The following is a 24,042-nucleotide window of genomic DNA, read 5'->3' as shown; positions in this document are numbered from 1 at the left end:
CTAAAACATGCATGGTCACACCTGCAGGACAGTATGAAGTCATACTTGTCTGTAAACAAAATATATTTTGCCAGTTATCATAAAGTGCCCAATGCCATCTAATTTGTCACTCTGAACCATAGAAGCTGATGAAATAGTATGTGTGCCATAGTCCAAATCACAGCAGATGGTGTGAACACCAAGTTTAGAAGTGTCTGCACCTGTTGCAGTATGCCACTGTGGAGCCAACAGTGGCAATGAAGGTGTACATCCATGACTACGGTCACATGAGATGATTGTCATTCCATGTCATGGTCACACTGCGTGATGCGGTATCCATTCATTTCTTGTACCCACTGATTCCCAAAACCGGTAACATCGTAAAAGCTAAAGCTCATTAACAGAACAAAAAATCTATTCCCTCAGAGATCTGTTATTGTGATGTATTGAGGCTCATCTTCGTGCTGATAGTGGCCCACTTCAAATTTCACAATATGTAATAAATATGCAATTTGATATAGGTATTTTGGAGTGTCAAACAAAGTTTTGTATTTTTATCCACTTTTGCTAGATACTAACTTACTAAATGTTGACAATGTGAACTACAGAGACAATGTGAACTACAAAAAACAGAGAGAGAGAGAGAGAGAGAGAGAGAGAGAGAGAGAGAGACTGAAAAGAGGAGTTGCTCGCTAAAAGCAGTTCAATTGTGCTCTTTCCTGCAAATGGGTTTTGGAATAGTTTTAACTGACTCTCACACTACCCTTATATTCTACAGTTGTAATTTTATCAGCAGAAACTGGTTTCAAGGTTTTCAGTCAAGTGAATATATTTTAAAAGAACTGTAACTTATTAACTGTACTTCTGAAAAATGTCACAACATAAAAATGATTGTACATGGAATATGGTGTCACAGTGAGCCAACTGATTTTATGCCACAATCACAGACAAGAGCTTATTGCCTTTATTTATTTTCTATGATCAGCGAGAGGTTTTAGCTGGAAATACAGGGTGGAGCAGAGGAAACTGAGTAACTGAAACCTGGTTTTATTTAAAGAAAGTTTGCATCAGTAATAGTACTTTTATTGCATTTTTGAAATCTGCATACCTTAGAAAATATTATTGTTGAGATGATGTCGTCCTTGCTGGACACAAATTTGGATCCTCTCCAAAGAGGCTCTCTCTAACATTTCATTTGGCATAGCTTCAATTTACTCACAAACGTAAATCTTAGAGGTCATCAAATGTGGAAAGCTCGTTCACACACACTCTTGATTCCAAGCAGCCCCACAAAAAAGATCAACAGATCAACAGATCAGGTGGGCCTGGGGGCTAAGGAAAATCACCATATTTGTGAAATGAAATGTCTCGGGTAAATTTTTTGAACCACTTCCACGGATGTTCTTGCCAAGTGAGCTGTGGCACCATCCTGCTGGAACAACATCTCTCTCATGTGCACTTGACAACTTGCAAGCTCTGGACAAAGAAAGTTGTTTAATACTTTGACACAGTACACTGATGTCACAGTAACTGCAGTTTCTCCCTCTTCAAAACAACTAAGGTCCAATAATCCCTATTTTGGAGATACCAAACCACACTGTTACTTTTGAGCTATGGAGAAGTTTTTGGTTTAGTTCATGTGGGTTCTCTGGTGCCCAGTACCAACATTTCTGTACATTAACACAACCATCCAGATGAAAATGGGCTTTCTCACTCATAAATACTGGGGCATCTGCATCTATACTGGGGCATTTGCATCTTTTGTAAGAATAGTGCCTACTACATTACAAAATTCTCTGTGCTGCACAAAATCTGTTTCATTTATCTGCTGGACAATCATTCTGTATTGGTCAAATCTGAGATCATCATGTAAGATGTGATTCAATATGAACATCATGACATACCCAGCGATACAGTGGATTGTTTCAGACCAACAAGAACTGCCATTCTCACTCTGTCTACGTTTTCTGGAGTTCAAACTGAACAGGGAAGGGAAGGTTCCCCCCCCCATCACATATCCAGTACTTCTAAAGGTTGCAACCCACTCGAATATAGCGCTTCAATCTGGAACTGCTTCTCAACATCCAACATGAAACTTTTAAGAGAAAAAGTATTGAACCGTAACCACGGAACCATTGTTTTTAAAGAACTTCTCAACCATGAAACACAATGCTCTATGCTCCGACACTTCACAGCGACAGAAACTGCATAGTTTGAGCTGTTTGCCAACAGTCATTCAAAGTCAATTCCCCCACTTATCGAATAGAACTAGCAATTTAAAAAACACGTGTTTCCTCCACTCCGCCCTACTCTACTTGTTTTCTCTCTGTATCCAAAGGCAGCCCACAATTGGTTGTTTGAGAAAACTCTAATTGTTTGAAGGAGGGATTAAGAGGAGAGGGTGTGAGTTTGGAGAGTATGGGTTTCCATGATACTTCTGCCATACAAAAGTATGTGATGACATTAATGAAAGCTCAGATATTATTGACAGCTGCCACTAGTATTGTATTGTATACTGCGTTACAATTAATAAATGGCATACCTGCTATGCATTTTGTCAAAGATGCATGTCTCTCTTCAGAACAGCTCTCCGAGCCTCCTCTGGTAACCGTGCAGGGTCTGTCAGAATATCTGTTGCTCTACTCAGGTACCGCAGTGAATTCAGAACCCCTATACATTTAAAACAGATTATTAAAAACATGAATATTAACTACAGAATCCTAAAAAAGTAAGAAGGAAGTAAATGGAGAGAGGGGGAGAGGCAAGAGGTGGGGATTGGAGGAGTTACATCCTAGTTGTCTCATTGAACAAACAATATTTGTAGTTTTATTTTATATGTAATAAATTGGCATAAAAACCTGCAACTTAAGCTATGGTTTAGTCTAACACCCATATTATTTTTTTAATTCTGTACAGACTTTTGAATGCTCTTGTAGGAAAAAAGTTTGCGACCGCACTGCAACCTGGTCATAAATCTTGAAAATAGATTTGACCTGTTGCCTCAGTCAGAATTGGATGAGCATCATGTAGCTGAAGCTGTAGAAAGGGCACATCAAGCTTTCAAGGACTTGAAAAAGGTAGGGAAATTTGTAAAGAGAAAGAAAGTTCTGTTGTTAGGTAGTTCCCATGGTAGAGGTGTTAGCCAACTACTGCAGAAAAATCTAGGTTCAGAGTACCAGAGTACCAGGTCACAAACTTTTTCAAGCCTAGTGCAGATCTGGGTCAGGTAAACGAAGATATAGGTTCTTTATGCAAGGATTTCACAAAGGAGGATGCCGTGGTTATAGTGGGTGGTCCGGGAAATAGCACTGACAGAGACTCTGAATATTCCATAGAGAGTGACCTGGTGAAGATAGCATCAGCAACGAAGCATACGAGTGTGGGATTTGTATCTTTGTTGAGACGCCATGATCGGCCTCATTTGAACTCTTCCATCGGGAGGGTGAACTTGGAGTTGGAGTGGCTGCTTAGGATGGATATAGGGTCCCGTATTGGTTTGATTCCTTTGGATGCTATCGATAGGTGGGACCACACTAGTCATGGCCTTCAACAGGAAAGGGAAGGGAAAACTGTCTGGGTTGATTGCAGAAAACTTAAAGGGGGAAAACTGTCACTAGTGGTAAAATACCAGTGGTCACAGGTGTCAGAGGGATGCCTTTTGTACGATAGGGAAGGGGGAAAGAAAACGAGTTTTAAGAGAGATTGGCAGACACACTCAGTTTGAGAAAACAGATGAACAGGTGTCAGATTTTAGCATACAGCTTCCATTTAAACAATGTTTAACAGAAAGTAATCAGAAACTGCCAGTTCATCTTCGCCAAAGCAGTTATACTCCCATTAGTATGCAGTATCAGTTATCTGTATTACACCAGAACATTCCAGGACTCAGAAATAAAGTTGATGAACTACTCATTTTTATTGATGAAATTAATTCATCTAACCAAATTGACATAATCTGCCTCTCTGAACATCAAGTGACCACTAGTATAGATATGTTAAGACATTTCAGGATTTAAGCTAGCTTCCTACTTCTGCAGAGAAGATATGGCTGGAGGAGGAGTTGCCACATTTATTAAAAACTGACATAAATTCAAGAACATTGACATTAATAAATTCTGTTTAGAGCAGCATCTAGAAGCATGTGCAACAGAAATAGAGTTCCATAACAGATCCTATATAATAGTAACTATCTACCGAGCACCTGCAAGAAATTATAATCTATTAATAAATCATCTAGGAGCTCTTTTGGGTTATTTAACAGGAAGAAACAAAGAAATTTTGATTGCAGGTGACTTTAATACAGATTTGCTAATGCAATCTTCCAGTAAAAATTTACTGCAGTTAGTAATGTTGTCTTTCAATCTAACTCACACTGTAAACTTTCAAACTAGGATCACTAAATCTTCAAGGAGAGCCATTGATAACATTTTTATAGACAAATAAAAGGAACAAAATCATATCATAAAACCTGTAATAAATGGACTATCAGATCATGACATGCAGCTCCTTGTTTTATATGTAAATTCTAAGCAGATTATCAAGACTGCTAAATCTGAGTACAGGAGAGTAGTCAATCAACCAAAAATTTAGTGTTTTAGAAAACTGCTTAAAGATATGAACTAGAAAGATGTTTACAGTGCTCATGACACGAATGAAAAATATACCTCATTCATGAACAATGTCAGTACCATGTTTGAAAACTGTTTTCCTCTAAAAGTTACTCAAATTAAACAGAAGACTATAATAAAACCATTGATTACACAAGGAATAAAGATTTCCTGTAAGACAAAAAGGAAAATGTATCTGTCGACCAAGAATACCTCCAATGCTGATGATTTAGCTAAATACAAGGAATACTGTAAAATATTTAAAAAAGTAATTCAGACATCTAAACAAATGCACTACGAGAAGAAGATAGCAATGTCAGGGAACAAAATAAAAACAATATTGTATATAGTGGAAGAGGAGACTGGTAGAACCAGAAAGGAACAGGAGCAAATAGCATTAAGGGTAGAGGACACATTAGTAACTGATGGGCATAGTGTGGCAAATCTATTTAACAAGTACTTTATATCCGTTACTGATAGAATGGGATTGTCAGGATTAGTAAATAATGCCCTTGAATATCTGAAACTAGCCTTTACAAATAGCTTCAGGTACATGAATATGCAATTCACTTCACCATAAGAAATAACTTCCATAATAAAATCTTTAAAAACAAAGCATTCTAGTGGTTATGATGAAATATCAACAAAGTTAATTAAGGCATGTTCTTGTGAGTTTAGTACAATTCTAAGTTACTTGTGTAACCAATCAATTATAACTGGGACATTTCCTGACTGGCTAAAATATGCAGATGTTAAGCCTCTATTCAAGAAAGGGGATAAAGAGATACCATCAATCTACAGACCGATTTCACTTTTGCCATCATTCTCAAAAATTTTTAGAAAAAGTAATGTACAGGCAGCTTCTCAACCATCTGACCACAAATAACATATTATCAAGAAGACAGTTTGGATTTCTGAAGGGTTCTGATGTCGAGAAGGCTATTTACACCTACAGTGAAAATGTACTTAATTCATTAAATAACAAATTACAAGCAGCAGGTATTTTTTGTGATTTTTCAAAGGCATTTGACTGTGTGAACCACAACATTCTTTTAAACAAATTAGAATTCTATGGTGTCACGGGCAGCGCTGCAAAATGGTTCAAGTCATACCTCGCTAACAGGAAACATAGGGTGTCAGTGCAAGGGACTAGTGAATTAAGTCATCAGTCATCATCAGAATGGGAAGAAATTACATGTGGTGTCCACAAGGATCCATCTTGGGGCCATTGCTTTTTCTTGTGTACATTAATGATCTCTCATCAGTTACACTGCCAGAAGCAGAGTTCTTTTTGTTTGCAGATGACACAAGTAATGCAATAAATAATATGTCGAGTGTAGTTCTATAAAGATCTGCTAATGATATTTTCATGGATATTAATAAATGGTTTAAAGCCAACTCACTGACATTAAACTTCGAAAAGACTCACTATATGCAATTCAGAACCTGTAAGAGGTTTCCACCCAGCATATGCATAAAGTATGAAGAAGAGCAGGTAGAAGAGGTTGACAGTCTTAAATTCCTGGGATTACAACTTGATAATAAATTCATTTGGGAGGAGCACACCACAGAACTGCAGAAACGCCTTAACAAATCTGTATTTGCAATTCGAGTGTTAGCAGACACAGGCGACATAAAAATGAAAAAGCTTGCATACTTTGCCTACTTTCATTCCATAATGTCATATGGTGTAATATTTTGGGGTAACTCTTCAAGTCAAACAAAAGTTTTCAGAGTCCAAAAGCGTGTAATATGTATTATTTGTGAAGTAAATTCATGGACGTCCTGTAGAAACCTCTTCAAAGAACTGCGTATACTAATTACAGCCTCTCAGTATATTTACTCCTTAATGAAATTTCATGTCCATTATAATTATCCGGGCTGTTATGCCGTGATCGGTTGATGAATTCTGTGGTGCTTCCCAACGTTTCGTCTCCGACTGCGGGAGACATCTTCAAGGGTGTCTGTAGCTTGATGGAAGGTCCAACACACACACTGGCTCGCTACTGACTGCCGCTAAATTCCGTGTCCGCGCGCCCCCGTGCTGCGGCGTGACGTCACGTGTTTTGAAAACGTCAGTGCAATTGGCCGATGTCCGTCGCCGTTGCCATCACCCAGTAATGGACGAGTGGTACACATCTTCTTTAACACCTGCATCCATATACCGTTTAATTTGACGCCCTCCTCCTTTCGGTTGAAATTATTTGGGTGTTTAGCGATTTCGATTGCCTCCCTGTAGAGCCTTTCGTAATATCTGCTCGTGGCCGCTAGTACTTGCGTCTCCTCGAAACGGATATTGTGGTTCCCTGGCTGAAAAGCATGCTCCCCAACTGCGGATCGTTCCGTTTCTCCTCTTCTACAATTTCCCTTGTGCTCTTCCAAACGTTTAGAAACAGTTCTTTTAGTGGTACCCACATAAACATCACCACAGCTGCATGGGATCCTATACACTCCAGATTTTTCCAATGGTTTGCGAGCGTCCTTGGCAGGCCTAAGGTATTCCTGTATCTTCCTAGTGGGCTTGTAAATTACGGTAATATTCCGCTACGTCAAGATCCTCCTTATTCTTTCCGTTACATTTTTAACAAACATTTGTTCATACATACAATACCAGAAACAAAAATGATCTGCACAAGGACTTAAAAGCACTTACTTTAGCTCAAAAAGGGGTCCACTACTCAGGAACACTCATCTTCAATAATTTGCCAGCAAATATAAAAAATTTAGTTACAAATAAAGATCAGTTTAAAAGAAGCCTGAGAGACTTACTAGTGGCCAACTCCTTCTACTCCATTGACGAATTTTTTAATGGAAAGAAATGATGTATTGTATATACTCATACTATTAGGATTGTTATTTCAGCTTAAGAAAATGGATCTATGGAACAAAAAACTAATTTAATCTAATCTTCATTATCGCAGAGGTGGACGAACCCGTGCTCGGGGTAGATTTTCTCTTAGCCCATGCACTGTCACCCAATCTACAACGAGGTACACTAACCATTAACTCGACAGACCGTACCACCAGTTCAGGTATCTCTTCCCTCTCATCTGAGAGCGCCACACTATTGTGTGAGCTAGCTGAAACCACTGTTGCAGTTGTCTCTTAGATCACACGACGACGAACTTCGAGACAGCAATGAAGCCCTCCGACTACGCATCGCCGCCGTGCAAGCCCAGCTCAAGGACGGTCGTAAGCAGGTCACTCCTCTGTCACACACGGCCACACCCCCAACACCGGCACCACTTCCTCGCACCTGCTGCCGACGCCATGTGATATTTCTACTGCCAGACAGTAGTTGTGCCCGCGACGCTACCAAGTACCCCACCGAGCTCTACGACAAAGACTACCGGTGGATCACTGCCACAGCTGCTGACCCACCGGCCTTGGACACACAAGCGTGTGAATTACAGGTTAGTTGTAGTGCATCAGGTGCAGGCCCATAATCCCCATCGGTATTCGCGATCAACAACGGTACTGTCCACAGAATCAAAACCACAGAAGACCCACTGGTACGTGCAAAGGCTAGGCGTTTAAATCTGGAAAAACTTAAACATGCCAAAGCTATTATTCAGGAACTTTTAGATAATAAGACTATTCGCCCTTCTTCTAGTAGTTGGTCGTCACCCATTCATTTGGCGCCCAAGAAAGATGACACTTTCCGCCTCTGTGGTGATTATCGGACACTTAATACCAGAACAATTCTAGATAATTGTCCCATCCCAAATATTCAATACTTTGCTTCCCAACTGCATGGGGCACGAATTTTCAGTGTAATCGACTGTCACAAGGCGTATCACCAGCTGCCAATGGCACCGGAAGACATTGAAAAAACCGTTATCATCACCCCATTCGGGTTGTTCGAGTATTTGTTTATGCCGTTCAGCCTTAAAAATGCTGCACAGATGTGGCAACGGTTCATCGACTTGTTGGTCGGAAAACTGGATTTGCATATGCCTACCTGGACGACTTGTTAATTTTTTCTTCCTCCTTCGAGAAACATGAACTCCATTTAAATACAGTGTTCCAACTATTAAAAGCAAATGGTGTCGCAGTGAATGATGCTACGTCACAACTCCGCCGCACTAGTGTCACTTTTCTGGGCCACGGGGTTTCTGCCAACAGCACCTACCCGAACGGGTAGAGACCAGTAGTACGTTGCCTTTGCTAAAGATTTTCAGGGCCTCCGCCGCTTCCTTGGAACAGTAAATTACTACCGCAAACACATCCCCAATGCCGCTGAAATACAAGCCCCACTGATGGATGCTCTTGCAGGAAAAAACACTTCAGGGTCTTGGGCGGTCATGTGGACTCCTGATATGCGGTGCGCATTCGATAACCTAAAGTCAGCCTTACAGACAGCCGTTACGCTCGCTCACCCCATTCCTGATACTCCCATCTGGCTTACTACAGATGCGAGTGATACAGCAGTGAGGGCGGTACTTCAGCAATCCATGGGTTCTGTGGTACAGCCACTCAGATTTCTCTCCCCCAAACTGTCCACTTCCCAACGTAAATGGTTGACATTCGAGCGGAAACTGTTTGCTATTTACGCCACTATCAAATGTTTCCAGGACGATATTGAAGGTCGCCATCTTGTGGTTTTTACCGACCAAGAGCCTTTGGTATACGCTTTCCGTAACCCAGGCAAGGCCTTGTCCCCGAGATGTTTTCGTCATATGGACCTCATATGTCAGTTTATGAACGACATACTTTACATCAGAGGGGCAGACAATTTTGTTGCCAATTTTCTATCTTGTGTCGGTTTTATCTTCACAACTGGACCTCAGTGAACTCCCTAAATTGCAGACAAAGGATACTGAAAACAGAACTCAAACTAGAGTTAAGGACGCTTCCTGAGTTTTCATCACCCATCTGGTGATTCCGGCACCTCTCTGCTGGGACATTTTTAATAGTATCCACGACTTGGCAGACCCTGGCATTTGTGCCACCACACGTCTGGTATGTGAGCGTTTCGTTTGGCCCTGGGTGATAAAACGATGTTGCAATTGGGCGCGAGTGTGCGTGGCTTGTCAGTGCGCAAAAGTAGGACACCATGCACAGACCCCAGTGGGTACGTTCGATGTGACAAAAAGAAGATTCCCGCACATACACATCGATATTGTCAGGCCCTTACCCCCCTCGGGCCCCTTCCATTACATACTGTCTGCATTGACAGGTTTACCCGCTGGGTAGAGGTAATTCCTCTCACAACTATCACAGCCGACACAGTAGCCCGAGCCCTTTTATTAATGTGGATCTCGCACTTCGGCTGCCTGGTTTCTATCACCACTGACCAGGGCCGCCAATTCGAGTCCGTCCTCTTCCAACAGCTTTGTGAACTGCAAGGGGTGAAACGATTTCAGACTACAGCATACCACCCCCAGAGCAATGGGCTTGTTGAACGCTGGCACCAAACACTTAAAGCTTCCCTGATGTGCCACGGAGGGGAGTGGGCCGACGCCTTACCATGGGTAATGTTAGGCGTCCAGGCCGCATACAAAGAGGACCTTGGCACCTCCCTGGCAGAAAAACTGTATGGAAAACCCCACACACTTCCAGCAGAGCTAGTCGAGCCTTCACTCCCTCCAGATCAAAGCTGCGACTCGACATTCGTCTGGCATGTTAAGGAGTTAATTGCTAACATTCGCTTGCCTCCACCTCGACTGCATTCGCCCCCTGCTGTATTTCTGCATAAGGACTTCACGTTGTGCAGTCACCTCATGGTGCATGATGACACTGTTCGACCGGCACTCAGACCTCCATACTCGGGCCCGCACAGAGTCATATCACGGCATACTAACATGTTCGAGGCGCTCATTAATGGCACACCTCTAACGGTATCTGTCTGCCGCCTCAAACTGGTGTGGTCACTGGGAGAACTGCCCGATACCCCACCCAGTCAGCCCCGACCCCCTGCTACACCCACCTCACACGAGGCATCTACCGGCAGTCCGTGGATGAGTGACGCCCATTCCCGCACTTGTGACGTTACCCACTCCCAGTCATGTGACAGTGCTACAGGTGCGTGTGACAGTGCTACAGGTGCGTGTGACATTCCCATACAGAGTGATGCATGTGATGACTCCCCCTCCTATGGGCAGCCCCCCGCCTCTCCCCTGTTAGGATTCAGTGACGTATCAGGAGCTAGCCTCGGAATGGGTGATGTTGCTGCCGACGAACCATGTGGAGATCCTGTCAACCTGTATACGGGAGTGGTAGTGAATGTCAACACAGGTCTTATTTGCAGCTCTAAAATGTTTTTTGTTATACAGTGTGTATCTTCTACGAACGAGCCAGCTCCCCCAGTGGCAACTCAAGCCACATTCACCTTATCCAGTCTGTCCCATTGCCTGCTGGTTCCAGTCTGTCCCCTTGCCTGTTGGTGCTGACCCATCCACAGTAAAAGAACTACGTACTGCAACAGCATTCAGGTCCGCTACCTCTGCTCCTCACAATCCACAGTCCCCTCCCCGAATCCCTTGACTGCTGTACGAGGATTCACCCGCTCAGGCAGGACCATCCGCCCCCCTCGCTGGCTCAAAGACTTCAATTACTAATGTAATGTAAGGTACAGTTTCGGTTAAACACCCTCTACCTCCCCCCTTGGTGTTTCCTTTACATGTACGCCCCAATATTTATGTTTTGTGCTCCACACTCTGGGGGGGGCCTAATGTGGCGACTATCTACCAAGTCGCATGTAATATCTTTGTTTTGCGAAGCTCTTTGCGGCGGTCTGTGGCCTCGCGCGAAAGTTTACATATGTGGAGAGTGACCAAGAATGTATTTAACTGCTTCTGAGTAATAAAATACTGTTTATTGCATGTGGTATAGTGTGCATCATTGGATCCTGCAATCCTACAACACTAAAACCCACAGAAATTTTATGTGTTTGATTTTTTTCTTTTTCACTGTTAGTTATAATTCAAATTAAGACACATTATGGACCTATACACACATTTTTATCTATTGAATGCAATCAGTGAGGTTGTTTCAATAGTGTCTAGCTTCACTGACCTCCTCCTGTCACTTACAACTACACTGTATGTTGAGAAGTACCTCTCAGCATCCACGATATTGACAGGTACCGGAATTGCAGCTAAAGTTGCTCTTTCAAATTCATCATATTTAAGCTTTTCACAGAGTAGAAGTTCCACTATATCAGGCTTCTCATTACATCTCAAACAGTTAGCAAGATGTCAATGGAATGTTTAAAAAAACAGTTTTTGTAAAAAAATATTAGCTGGGCCTTGTGATGTGCGTTTACATAGTTACTATAAACCTTACATAGCAGCAGATTTGAGACAATATTTTGCAAATGCTGTCCATGCCTAGTTTTGGAATGTGTCGTAACAATTAATAGCAACTGTTGAAAAACAATCTTCAGAATTTTTCAATAGTGATTCTACACTCTCAAATGCCTCCCTTAACAAACATTTGAATGGGTGTAATTGAACTGTCAATGTTAATACATATACAACTTACAAATGTGCATTCTAAGAAGACTAAATCTGATGCAGCTGCATGTCTTAAATGATCATCAAGAGTGAGCTTTTTGTTTTTGAATGATTGAAAAATTCCATGATTGCTGGTAAGTATGTGTACAAGTAATGCACTGCATAGAACCAAGAACTCCCTCTCACGATTATTGGATTGGTGAAGATTTTTTTCAGATGAGGAAATTTCTCTTGAAGAAACTGAAGGTATGCTTTTTTCATTTTGCAAGAGTGCAGAAACATCATTTTCACTTGACAATAAAGTTTAGCTCCTTTGGTACTTTCATGAAGATATCATCTATTAAATTCATGTGCATTCTAAGAAGACTAAATCTGATGCAGCTTCATGTCTTAAATGATCATCAAGAGTGAGCTTTTTTGTTTTTGAATGATTGAAAAATTCCATGATTTCTGGTAAGTATGTGTACAAGTAATGCACTGCATAGAACCAAGAACTCCCTCTCACGATTATTGGATTGGTGAAGATTTTTTTCAGATGAGGAAATTTCTCGTGAAGAAACTGAAGGTATGCTTTTTTCATTTTGCAAGAGTGCAGAAACATCATTTTCACTTGACAATAAAGTTTAGCTCCTTTGGTACTTTCATGAAGATATCATCTACTAAATTCATTTTCATGTTTAATGCCATAGTCTTTTAGGGTCCCTACAGTGGCCTAGGCGCAAGACCTTCTGATAGCAAAACTTGTTAGCAACATCTAAAAAGTTACAATACAGTTTCTGTTCTGATGTTGCAGTCGTTATCCAAAATAAAACTGCAAATATGCACCTGCCATTTTTGTCAAAAGTATCTTTGATTTCTTCTTTCATTTCATCGCTGCACTACCTGACATATTCTTGGGGAAGTCTGTCTGAATTGGGTACACAGTCAGCACCGGGTACATATTTATTCACAAATGACCAAACTTCAACACCAATTTTAATTTTTTTGACATTTTATAGCATCTCACCAGTAGCAGCCAGTATTTTAGATGAAGTTCCTACAGCTATTGCAGATGTTTTTTTGTCTTATGACTAGCACTGTTAATGTGTTTTTTCCCCCTAAATTGTCCTTCTACTTGAGTTTCACATTATAAAAGTGACACATAAAAGAATTTTTGTCATGAACATAGAAACCTTAGTCTTTTGTGCCTACCTATTTTTAACACACTACAATCACATTCACAAATTAACAGTTAATTAAGAGCAGGTAATCCCAGTGATACCATATCTATACGACAGAATAAGTAGCTTTACTCATCTTTTAGAAAATTTTGTTCTATAATTATGAAAAATAAAGAGTAAAGAATACAGCAGATGCCAGAAATAAACACCCATTCCAAAATTCAAGCAAGCGATGTATGTTTGCCACTTTCCTAACAAACAAATCCTGTGTTTAGTGCAATAATGCCGTATTTATATCTAGTTACGGATTGCAGCGAATTAAAGAGAAGCAAAGAGAAAAGATAAGCAAAAAAATTTAAAAATTCTCCACTACTATACTTTCACATGCAATAAAGCAAGAAAATGTACTGTCGGAAGTCATCTAGTAAAGCTTTGTAAGTTGCAGATGGTGATTTTTTACTATGTATCTCAACTTTGATGCTTGTTTCTTGCCTCATTTTTATTTGTTAAGTACTCTATCCAGGTATAAATAAAACATCCTTGGTTTAGCGTGATCTTTTCAATTACATAAAATGTTACAAAGACATATCTTGTTGTACCTACTCCATAGTAATTCAGTAGTGTGTGTTGGATAGGTTAGCAGAACATCATATCTAGCACATACATATTTACGCAACAACTATTTATTTACAATTGTAATTTTCACTCTTTTGTCATCTTTGTGGTGATTTCACATATAATACGGATATATTAAAGACAGTACAAGTCGAGCACTTGTATATTCAGGTGTTTTGCGGTTAAGTAACAAATTTCACTGAAATATGCAAAGTTTAATAAACTTTGCTGAAATATACCGATTTCACATTTTATCGCACTTTTAAATTGACTGAAAACATAACGCTCGGGGTAGCATTAGAGTAACCATTTTTTACACATTTACAGCATATGCAACCTTACAGTGTATGGCAGAGAGTACTTCATTTACCAGTGTCACTTCCCCCTTTCCTGTTCCAGTCTCGTATGGTTCACAGGAAGAAAGATTACTGATAAGCCTTCTTGTGGGCTCGAATCTTTCAAATTTTGTCTGCGTAGTTTTTTCGCAAAACATACATGGCAGGAAGCAATATACTGGTTGACTCTTCTAGACACACAAACTCTTGGAACTTTAACAGTACATCAAACTGATGCAGAACCCCTCTTTTGCAGCATCTGTCACTGGAGATGACTGGGCACCTCTGTGACACTTTGGGTTTCCCTCTATCAATCCTATCTGGTGTGGATCCCAGGCTGACAAACTATATTCAAATATTGGTCAAACAAGCGTTTTGCGAGCTACTTCCTTTGTTAATGGGCTACATTTCCTGAGGATTCTGCTGATGGATCTCAGTCTGACATCTGTCTTACCTTTGAATAATTTTTCTGGTTGCTCCACTTCAAACTGCTCTGTATGCATAATCCTAGGTATTTTATGGAAGTAACTGTTTCCAGTGATTGTTGCACTTGTTTATGCTGAGTGTCAATTGCCATTCCCTGAACGAAGCATCCATCATCTGCAGCTCTTCCATATTTTGGTACAATTTTATAGTATTGTGTCTTCTCTATATACAACAACACCATCCACAAAAAGCCTCATGGAACTTCTGACATTACCTACAATGTCATTTGTCTACATTGTGAAAAATAATGGTCATATAACACTCGCTTGGAGCACACCCAAAGTTATTTTTATTCCTAAAGAGTTCTCTTCATTCCGAATGACATCTGTCTTCTGTTTGCTAGAAACTCTTCAACCCCAACACACAGTTGGTCTGATATTCTGTATGCTCATATTCTGTTAATTCGGCGGAAGTGCTGAACTGTATCAAATGCCTTCTGGAAGTCAAGGAACACGGCATCTACCTGGGTGACTGTGTCTATTGCTTTTTGGGTCTTAATGGAAAAAGAGCAAGCTGGGTTTCACACAACGGCTCCAGAAATAACATAATATGCATGCATAAAACTGGTTCCAAAATTCTACATCAGGCCAATGTCAGAGATAAACGTCTATAGTTTTGCAGGTAAACCTGACAACCCTTCCTAAAAATGGAAATAACCAGTGCTTTTTTGCATAGTTAACAATGCTTTGCTTCTCAAGAGACCTACTCTATGTAGAACCAAACTGATAGATTCTTTTCTATCCCTTGATCACTTAATTCAATAACGTTCACTCTGTTGTTTGTGTGGCTATTTAAAGGAGTGAACAGTTTTAGAAAAATGCATATTATATTTGGACAGTCCCTTCCTCTGTTTTAATGCCATTATGGACACAGGGCATTTGGATCAATATCTTTAATCTGTTTACTGATTTAACATATGACTGATACTTCTTTGGATTTTCTTTGAAGTTAGTATGCAGAATTTTACTGCTGAATTCGCTGAACACTTCACGATTAAGTCTCCTTATGTTAATTTTGGCTTTGTTTAATTTTCGTTTGTCTGTGATTCTTTGGCTACATTTAAATTTGCAGTGAAGCTCTCTTTGCTTTCATAGCAGCTTTATAATGTGGTTGTGGAATCGGGGTGGGTCTTTTCTGTCCCCCACAATTTTGCTCAGCATGTAACTGTCTAAGGCATATTGTACAGTGCTCTTGAACTTTGTCCACTGATGCTCAACATCATCCATGCTTGAGAGGAAATTTTCATGTAGAGCTATTAGGTAATCTGAAATCTGTATCTTGTCGCTCTTGCTAAACAGAAAAATCTGTCTACCTTTCTTTGTATTCCTATTTACAGCCGTATTCAGTGATGTCATTATGACCTCATGATTACCAGTTCCCTGTCCTATGCTAACAAAGCTAAAAAGTTTGGTTCTGTTTGTTCCAGCAGGACTTGGATTTGATCTTCATGAGTCAGTTCTCTGATGAACTGCTCAAGGTATTTTTTTGGATAAAGCACTTACAATGATTTTACTCAATTCTCTGCCCCTACTACCCATCCTAATCACTTGAATCTCCTACGCTGTAGCTGATAACTGACAATCTCCATCTGAATTATAACACAACCAGGAAATTTAGATGAATATTCTCCAAGTTTCCTCTCAGATGTTCTGTTATTACTGGTGCTGAGGCACGGGATCTATTAAAGCATCTGATAACCATGTTTGAGCCACCTTTGACACTTATCTACATCCAAATTACTTCACATTCTAAATCTTTAATAATTTCACTAGATATTATTGCTTATAAACTCACCTATCTTCATGATATACATTCCAGTCCGAATTTAGAATTTCATGGCTACTGACATTTGGTTTCAGCTAGCTTTCTGTCCCAAGTAGTATGTGAACACTGTTACCATTTATAAATGAAACTAGTTCTGGGACTTTCCCATAGATACTCCTGTTGCTAACTGATACTATATTAACATTTCCTTTCACCAACCTGCTATGAAGAATGCTACCCTGTATGGACTCCGAACATGTCTTTTTGGGCCTGGGAAGGGATTTCTGTGCTAAAATCCCATATGTGGATGCTGCAAGTCTTCCACTTCCTTGGTAACCTCTCACTGGATGTAGTGCACACTTGATCCATTAAGGGGGAGGGGTCCAACGTTTCTCCATCAGATAGCACAAGTTGAGAAATCCGCCTTCAAGATCATCACAGAATAGCCTGAGTCTTTCACTCGGTTCCAAATCAGAGGACAGTAATTAGTTCTGGGAACTAGGCTACAAAATGATATCTCTGCTTCCACCTCATGGATGAGGCTAGCTGTCTTCAACAAATCAGCTAGCCACCTTGAGGAACCAAGGATGTCCTACGAACCCACATGACAGGCACCATTTGCGCTGACATGGGCCTGATTTGCAACCAGGTGCAGTCACTACACACAAACAGTGCCAGCATAGCCTCCTCCACATCTTGGACGACACCCCCTGGCAAGCAGAGTGGACACTGATCTTCTTTCCCAACCTGCCCAATATTTCAATGAGCTGCTCAAACACCGGCCTAACATTGGAGCTCCCACCAACACACAATCCCAACCTCTGTGCTTCTCCACACCTCTCAAGAGCATAAGCCATGCTCCCAACATGTAAGACATACCATGCCAGCTCAGAAGTACTTTCAGCAGTGGGCAATACCTCAAAAATGTTCTTGAGGCATAAAGGAGCAGCCATACAGTCAGTATTAACTTTGCCTTACACCCAGTCATTCATGACCCCAAGACTGTTAGCCAATCACCATCAGGCAATTTGGGCCAGCAGAGACGTGTGGATCTGAAGATGCAGTGGCAACAGAGCGGCACAATAGGCTCCAGCAATGCCAAAGGAACTGTCTCCGATGCTCCAATGCTACTGCAGGCAAGGGCACCAACCTGAAGCTTGTCAACCAGGGCCAACTAGCTTCCAGTTGTTTACATGCAGTGGGCAATTCCATACACAACAGGTGCAGTCCCTATCCATACTTAAACCAATTTCAGTCTCTAGCATGAGTAATGTAACACTAACCCAAGAAGTCACTGGGTGCAATCTAAGTTCTACATCTACATCTACATTTATACTCCGCAAGCCACCCAACGGTGTGTGGCGGAGGGCACTTTACGTGCCACTGTCATTATCTCCCTTTCCTGTTCCAGTCGCGTATGGTTCGCGGGAAGAACGACTGTCTGAAAGCCTCTGTGCGCGCTCTAATCTCTCTAATTTTACATTCGTGATCTCCTCGGGAGGTATAAGTAGGGGGAAGCAATATATTCGATACCTCATCCAGAAACGCACCCTCTCGAAACCTGGCGAGCAAGCTACACCGCGATGCAGAGCGCCTCTCTTGCAGAGTCTGCCACTTGAGTTTGTTAAACATCTCCGTAACGCTATCACGGTTACCAAATAACCCAGTGACGAAACGCGCCGCTCTTCTTTGGATCTTCTCTATCTCCTCCGTCAACCCGATCTGGTACGGATCCCACACTGATGAGCAATACTCAAGTATAGGTCGAACGAGTGTTTTGTAAGCCACCTCCTTTGTTGATGGACTACAGTTTCTAAGGACTCTCCCAATGAATCTCAACCTGGTACCCGCCTTACCAACAATTAATTTTATATGATCATTCCACTTCAAATCGTTCCGCACGCATACTCCCAGATATTTTACAGAAGTAACTGCTACCAGTGTTTGTTCCGCTATCATATAATCATACAATAAAGGATCCTTCTTTCTATGTATTCGCAATACATTACATTTGTCTATGTTAAGGGTCAGTTGCCACTCCCTGCACCAAGTGCCTATCCGCTGCAGATCTTCCTGCATTTCGCTACAATTTTCTAATGCTGCAACTTCTCTGTATACTACAGCATCATCCGCGAAAAGCCGCATGGAACTTCCGACACTATCTACTAGGTCATTTATATATATTGTGAAAAGCAATGGTCCCATAACACTCCCCTGTGGCACGCCAGAGGTTACTTTAACGTCTGTAGATGTCTCTCCATTGAGAACAACATGCTGTGTTCTGTTTGCTAAAAACTCTTCAATCCAGCCACACAGCTGGTCTGATATTCCGTAGGCTCTTACTTTGTTTATCAGACGACAGTGCGGAACTGTATCGAACGCCTTCCGGAAGTCAAGGAAAATGGCATCTACCTGGGAGCCTGTATCTAATATTTTCTGGGTTTCATGAACAAATAATGCGAGTTGGGTTTCACACGATCGCTGTTTCCGGAATCCATGTTGATTCCTACATAGTAGATTCTGAGTTTCCAAAAACGACATGATACTCGAGCAAAAGACATGTTCTAAAATTCTACAACAGATCGACGTCAGAGAGATAGGTCTATAGTTTTGCGCATCTGCTCGACGACCCTTCTTGAAGACTGGGACTACCTGTGCTCTTTTCCAATCATTTGGAACCTTCTGTTCCTCTAGAGACTTGCGGTACACGGCTGTTAGAAGGGGGGCAAGTTCTTTCGCGTACTCTGTGTAGAATCGAATTGGTATCCCGTCAGGTCCAGTGGACTTTCCTCTGTTGAGTGATTCCAGTTGCTTTTCTATTCCTTGGACACTTATTTCAATGTCAGCCATTTTTTCGTTGGTGCGAGGATTTAGAGAAGGAACTGCAGTGCGGTCTTCCTCTGTGAAACAGCTTTGGAAAAAGGTGTTTAGTATTTCAGCTTTACGCTTGTCATCCTCTGTTTCAATGCCATCATCATCCCAGAGTGTCTGGACATGATGTTTCGAGCCACTTACTGATTTAACGTAAGACCAGAACTTCCTAGGGTTTTCTGTCAAGTCGGTACCTAGTATTTTACTTTCGAATTCACTGAACGCTTCACGCATAGCCCTCCTTACGCTAACTTTGACATCGTTTAGCTTCTGTTTGTCTGAGAGGTTTTGGCTGCGTTTAAACTTGGAGTGAAGCTCTCTTTGCTTTCGCAGTAGTTTCCTAACTTTGTTGTTGTACCACGGTGGGTTTTTCCCGTCCCTCACAGTTTTGCTCGGCACGTACCTGTCTAAAACGCATTTAACGGTTGCCTTGAACTTTTTCCATAAACACTCAACATTGTCAGTGTCGGAACAGAAATTTTCGTTTTGATCTGTTAGGTAGTCTGAAATCTGCCTTCTATTACTCTTGCTAAACAGATAAACCTTCCTCCCTTTTTTTATATTCCTATTAACTTCCATATTCAGGGATGCTGCAACGGCCTTATGATCACTGATTCCCTGTTCTGCACTTACAGAGTCGAATAGTTCGGGTCTGTTTGTTATCAGTAGGTCCAAGATGTTATCTCCACGAGTCGGTTCTCTGTTTAATTGCTCGAGGTAATTTTCGGATAGTGCACTCAGTATAATGTCACTCGATGCTCTGTCCCTACCACCCGTCCTAAACATCTGAGTGTCCCAGTCTATATCTGGTAAATTGAAATCTCCACCTAAGACCATAACATGCTGAGAAAATTTATGTGAAATGTATTCCAAATTTTCTCTCAGTTGTTCTGCCACTAATGCTGCTGAGTCGGGGGGTCGGTAAAAGGAGCCAATTATTAACCTTGCTCGGTTGTTGAGTGTAACCTCCACCCATAATAATTCACAGGAACTATCCACTTCTACTTCACTACAGGATAAACTACTACTAACAGCGACGAACACTCCGCCACCGGTTGCATGCAATCTATCCTTTCTAAACACCGTCTGTGCCTTTGTAAAAATTTCGGCAGAATTTATCTCTGGCTTCAGCCAGCTTTCTGTACCTATAACGATTTCAGCTTCGGTGCTTTCTATCAGCGCTTGAAGTTCCGGTACTTTACCAACGCAGCTTCGACAGTTTACAATTACAATACCGATTGCTGCTTGGTCCCCGCATGTCCTGACTTTGCCCCGCACCCGTTGAGGCTGTTGCCCTTTCTGCACTTTCCCGAGGCCATCTAACCTAAAAAACCGCCCAGCCCACGCCACACAACCCCTGCTACCCGTGTAGCCGCTTGTTGCGTGTAGTGGACTCCTGACCTATCCAGCGGAACCCGAAACCCCACCACCCTATGGCGCAAGTCGAGGAATCTGCAGCCCACATGGTCGCAGAACCGTCTCAACCTCTGATTCAGACCCTCCACTCGGCTCTGTACCAAAGGTCCGCAGTCAGTCCTGTCGACGATGCTGCAGATGGTGAGCTCTGCTTTCATCCCGCTAGCGAGACTGGCAGTCTTCACCAAATCAGATAGCCGCCGGAAGCCAGAGAGGATTTCCTCCGATCCATAGCGACACACATCATTGGTGCCGACATGAGCGACCACCTGCAGATGGGTGCACCCTGTACCCTTCATGGCATCCGGAAGGACCCTTTCCACATCTGGAATGACTCCCCCCGGTATGCACACGGAGTGCACTTTGGTTTTCTTCCCCTCCCTTGCTGCCATATCCCTAAGGGGCCCCATTATGCGCCTGACGTTGGAGCTCCCAACTACCAGTAAGCCCACCCTCTGCGACTGCCCGGATCTTGCAGACTGAGGGGCAACCTCTGGAACAGGACAAGCAGCCATGTCAGGCTGAAGATCAGTATCAGCCTGAGACAGAGCCTGAAACCGGTTCGTCAGACAAACTGGAGAGGCCTTCCGTTCAGCCCTCCGGAATGTCTTTCGCCCCCTGCCACACCTTGAGACGACCTCCCACTCTACCACAGGTGAGGGATCAGCCTCAATGCGGGCAGTATCCCGGGCAACCACAGTCGTAGTCCGATCGGGGGATGCGTGGGACGAGCTGGCCGTCCCCGACAAACCCCCATCCGGACCCCCACAGTGATGCCCATTGGCAACAGCCTCAAGCTGTGTGACCGAAGCCAACACTGCCTGAAGCTGGGAGCGAAGGGATGCCAACTCAGCCTGCATCCGAACACAGCAGTTGCAGTCCCTATCCATGCTAAAAACTGTGCAAAGAACGTCTGAACTAATCTACAGAGAGCGCAAACAAAACGACACAAAATTGAAGCGGTTATTAAAATACAAGATTGCCTAGTAAATGCAGTAATGCTGCCACTTGTGCACTGCTGACACACTGCTCGGCGGCGGAAGGAGACTACGCGATTTAACACTATTCGAGTACTAAAACGTGATGCTACAACTCTCAAATACTATAATACGCCCGAAATTTATGAATTAAACAATGCAAGTACCAAAAACACGCAAAGAAATTAAGAATTAAACTATGTAACAAATGAGTGAGCTAGGAGTATACGACTTGCTGCTGCAGCTGCTTATCCAACGGCGGCAGGGAGCACACTGACTGTGACCAACCGACACTGGCCGTTCAAAACAAAAACAGTTGACAGACGACTACGCGAATTTACACTATTCAGGTACTAAAACGCGATGCTACAACTCTCAAATACTATAATACGCCCGAAATTTATGAATTAAACAATGCAAGTACCAAAAACACGCAAAGAAATTAAGAATTAAACTATGTAACAAATGAGTGAGCTAGGAGTATACGACTTGCTGCTGCAGCTGCTTATCCAACGGCGGCAGGGAGCACACTGACTGTGACCAACCGACACTGGCCGTTCAAAACAAAAACAGTTGACAGACGACTACGCGAATTTACACTATTCAGGTACTAAAACGCGATGCTACAACTCTCAAATACTATAATACGCCCGAAATTTATGAATTAAACAATGCAAGTACCAAAAACACGCAAAGAAATTAAGAATTAAACTATGTAACAAATGAGTGAGCTAGGAGTATACGACTTGCTGCTGCAGCTGCTTATCCAACGGCGGCAGTTCTGCTGCCATGCTACCTCTAACCTATAATACCAATGAAAGGCACTTCACACAAAGATAACGCACTAAAATTTACACCAAAAAACTTAATTAAGAGTAAGGTAGTAAACACTAGTCTACATGGTAAAATAAACAGGAACAGTTCACTTCTTCATAGAAGTACATGAAAAACACAGACTAAAATTAATTAATGTGTATTAGACAAACTGCTACAGCTCCAGGCGCGTCCTCTTGTCTCTGCAACTGCCACTACACTAGTCACATCCCACATTATGTATAATTAGTCTTTGTTTATCCAACAAATAAGTGTGTATATGACAAAAAGGAACTCTGAAATAAAACTACACTCACATGAAGATCGAAATTCTCCTACAAAATATAAGCAACATATGAGATATGAAAACCTAATACGTTACAAGTGGCAGAGAAGTTCCCTGCCAAATAAGAGAGGAAGGGAAGTTATCTTCATACTTCAGTACACATTAAATATATTTTCCACACAATATTTCACCTCTTTATAAGTTTTGTCATCTGCAGTGAATGTACAGGGTGACACACGGGAGATGGACAGTTTAGAACTGCGTAGTACTAAGGGCGTGGTGGTGGGAGGTGGTTGTGGTGGGGATAGCTCTGATCCACACAAGATGCCATTTCATTTACTTCAGTCATTATGGAGGAGTGGGACTTGCAACGTCAAGTGTTTGTCTATGACAGCTTCGTGAAAAGTGGTGAGTCTATTATTGCTATGCAGCGATTGTTTTGTGTGCGGTTTAATGTCGGTCACACGGAGTTGTTCCGAGCCGTAACATAATCCTCAGATGGGTGGAAAACTTCAGATCAACTGGAAACATACTGGGTAAGAAGCATCCTGGCCCCGAGAGGCAGAGTAACAACACCAGGAAGTGTAGAAAGGGTAAGGCAAGCAGCAGTGAGAAGCCCAGGACAGTCAGCTAGACGTCATGCTAGTGAGTTACAAATCAATCGTGAATCAGTTAGATGAATTTTGCATTAAGAATTAAAATTCCATCCCTACAAAAAGCTCATGGTTCAACAAATTAAGGAAACTGATTTTGCTTTACAAGAAGACTTCGCTTACAGAATGCAAGTGATTTTGGGATCGAATGAAAATGAAATTTTATTGATGAGTGATGAAGCTCATTTTCATTTAAACAGGACCGTGAATAAGCAAAACCTACGTTACTGGGCTCCAGAGCATCCACATCTTATCCACCAGCGTCCTCTACACTCAGAAAAAGTAACAGTATGGTGTGCTCTTGGCTCTGTTGGCATTATCGGATCTTATTTTTTTCAAGAGAACAGGGCCACAGTTACTGTTAATTCGGTTCGTTACGTTCATTTGCTTGAGGCATTCTTGAAACCAGAACTAAGAAGACAAAGAATCCCTTTAACAAGCGTTTGGTTCCAGCAGGATGGGGCAACATCGCACACCGCAAACACTTCAATGACAGTTCTTAGACACATGTTTCCTGGCCGGATTATCTCACGTTTTGGCAATGTTCCTAGGTGTCCCAGGTCTCCCGACTTGTCAGTATGTGACTTTTTTCTGTGGGGGTACCTTAAGAACTATGTCTATAA

General features: G+C 41.9%; 1 protein-coding gene across 1 annotated transcript in view; it reads right to left on the bottom strand.

Moving 5' to 3' along the window:
• Positions 1–24,042, bottom strand: part of LOC126189517 (MLX-interacting protein) — a 401,730-nt gene that overhangs the window by 26,943 nt on the left and 350,745 nt on the right. Inside the window, exon 16 of the mRNA XM_049930949.1 lies at positions 2,522–2,649. Coding sequence (XP_049786906.1) covers positions 2,537–2,649 — 113 coding nt within the window. The 3' untranslated portion in view covers positions 2,522–2,536. The remainder of the gene's footprint in view (positions 1–2,521; positions 2,650–24,042) is intronic.

Source organism: Schistocerca cancellata, chromosome 1, assembly GCF_023864275.1.
Source record: "Schistocerca cancellata isolate TAMUIC-IGC-003103 chromosome 1, iqSchCanc2.1, whole genome shotgun sequence".
In the NCBI taxonomy this organism is placed as follows: Eukaryota; Metazoa; Arthropoda; class Insecta; order Orthoptera; family Acrididae; genus Schistocerca; species Schistocerca cancellata.
The sequence above is the reverse complement of the archived record's forward strand: the minus strand, read 5'-3'. Positions and strand labels throughout refer to the sequence as shown.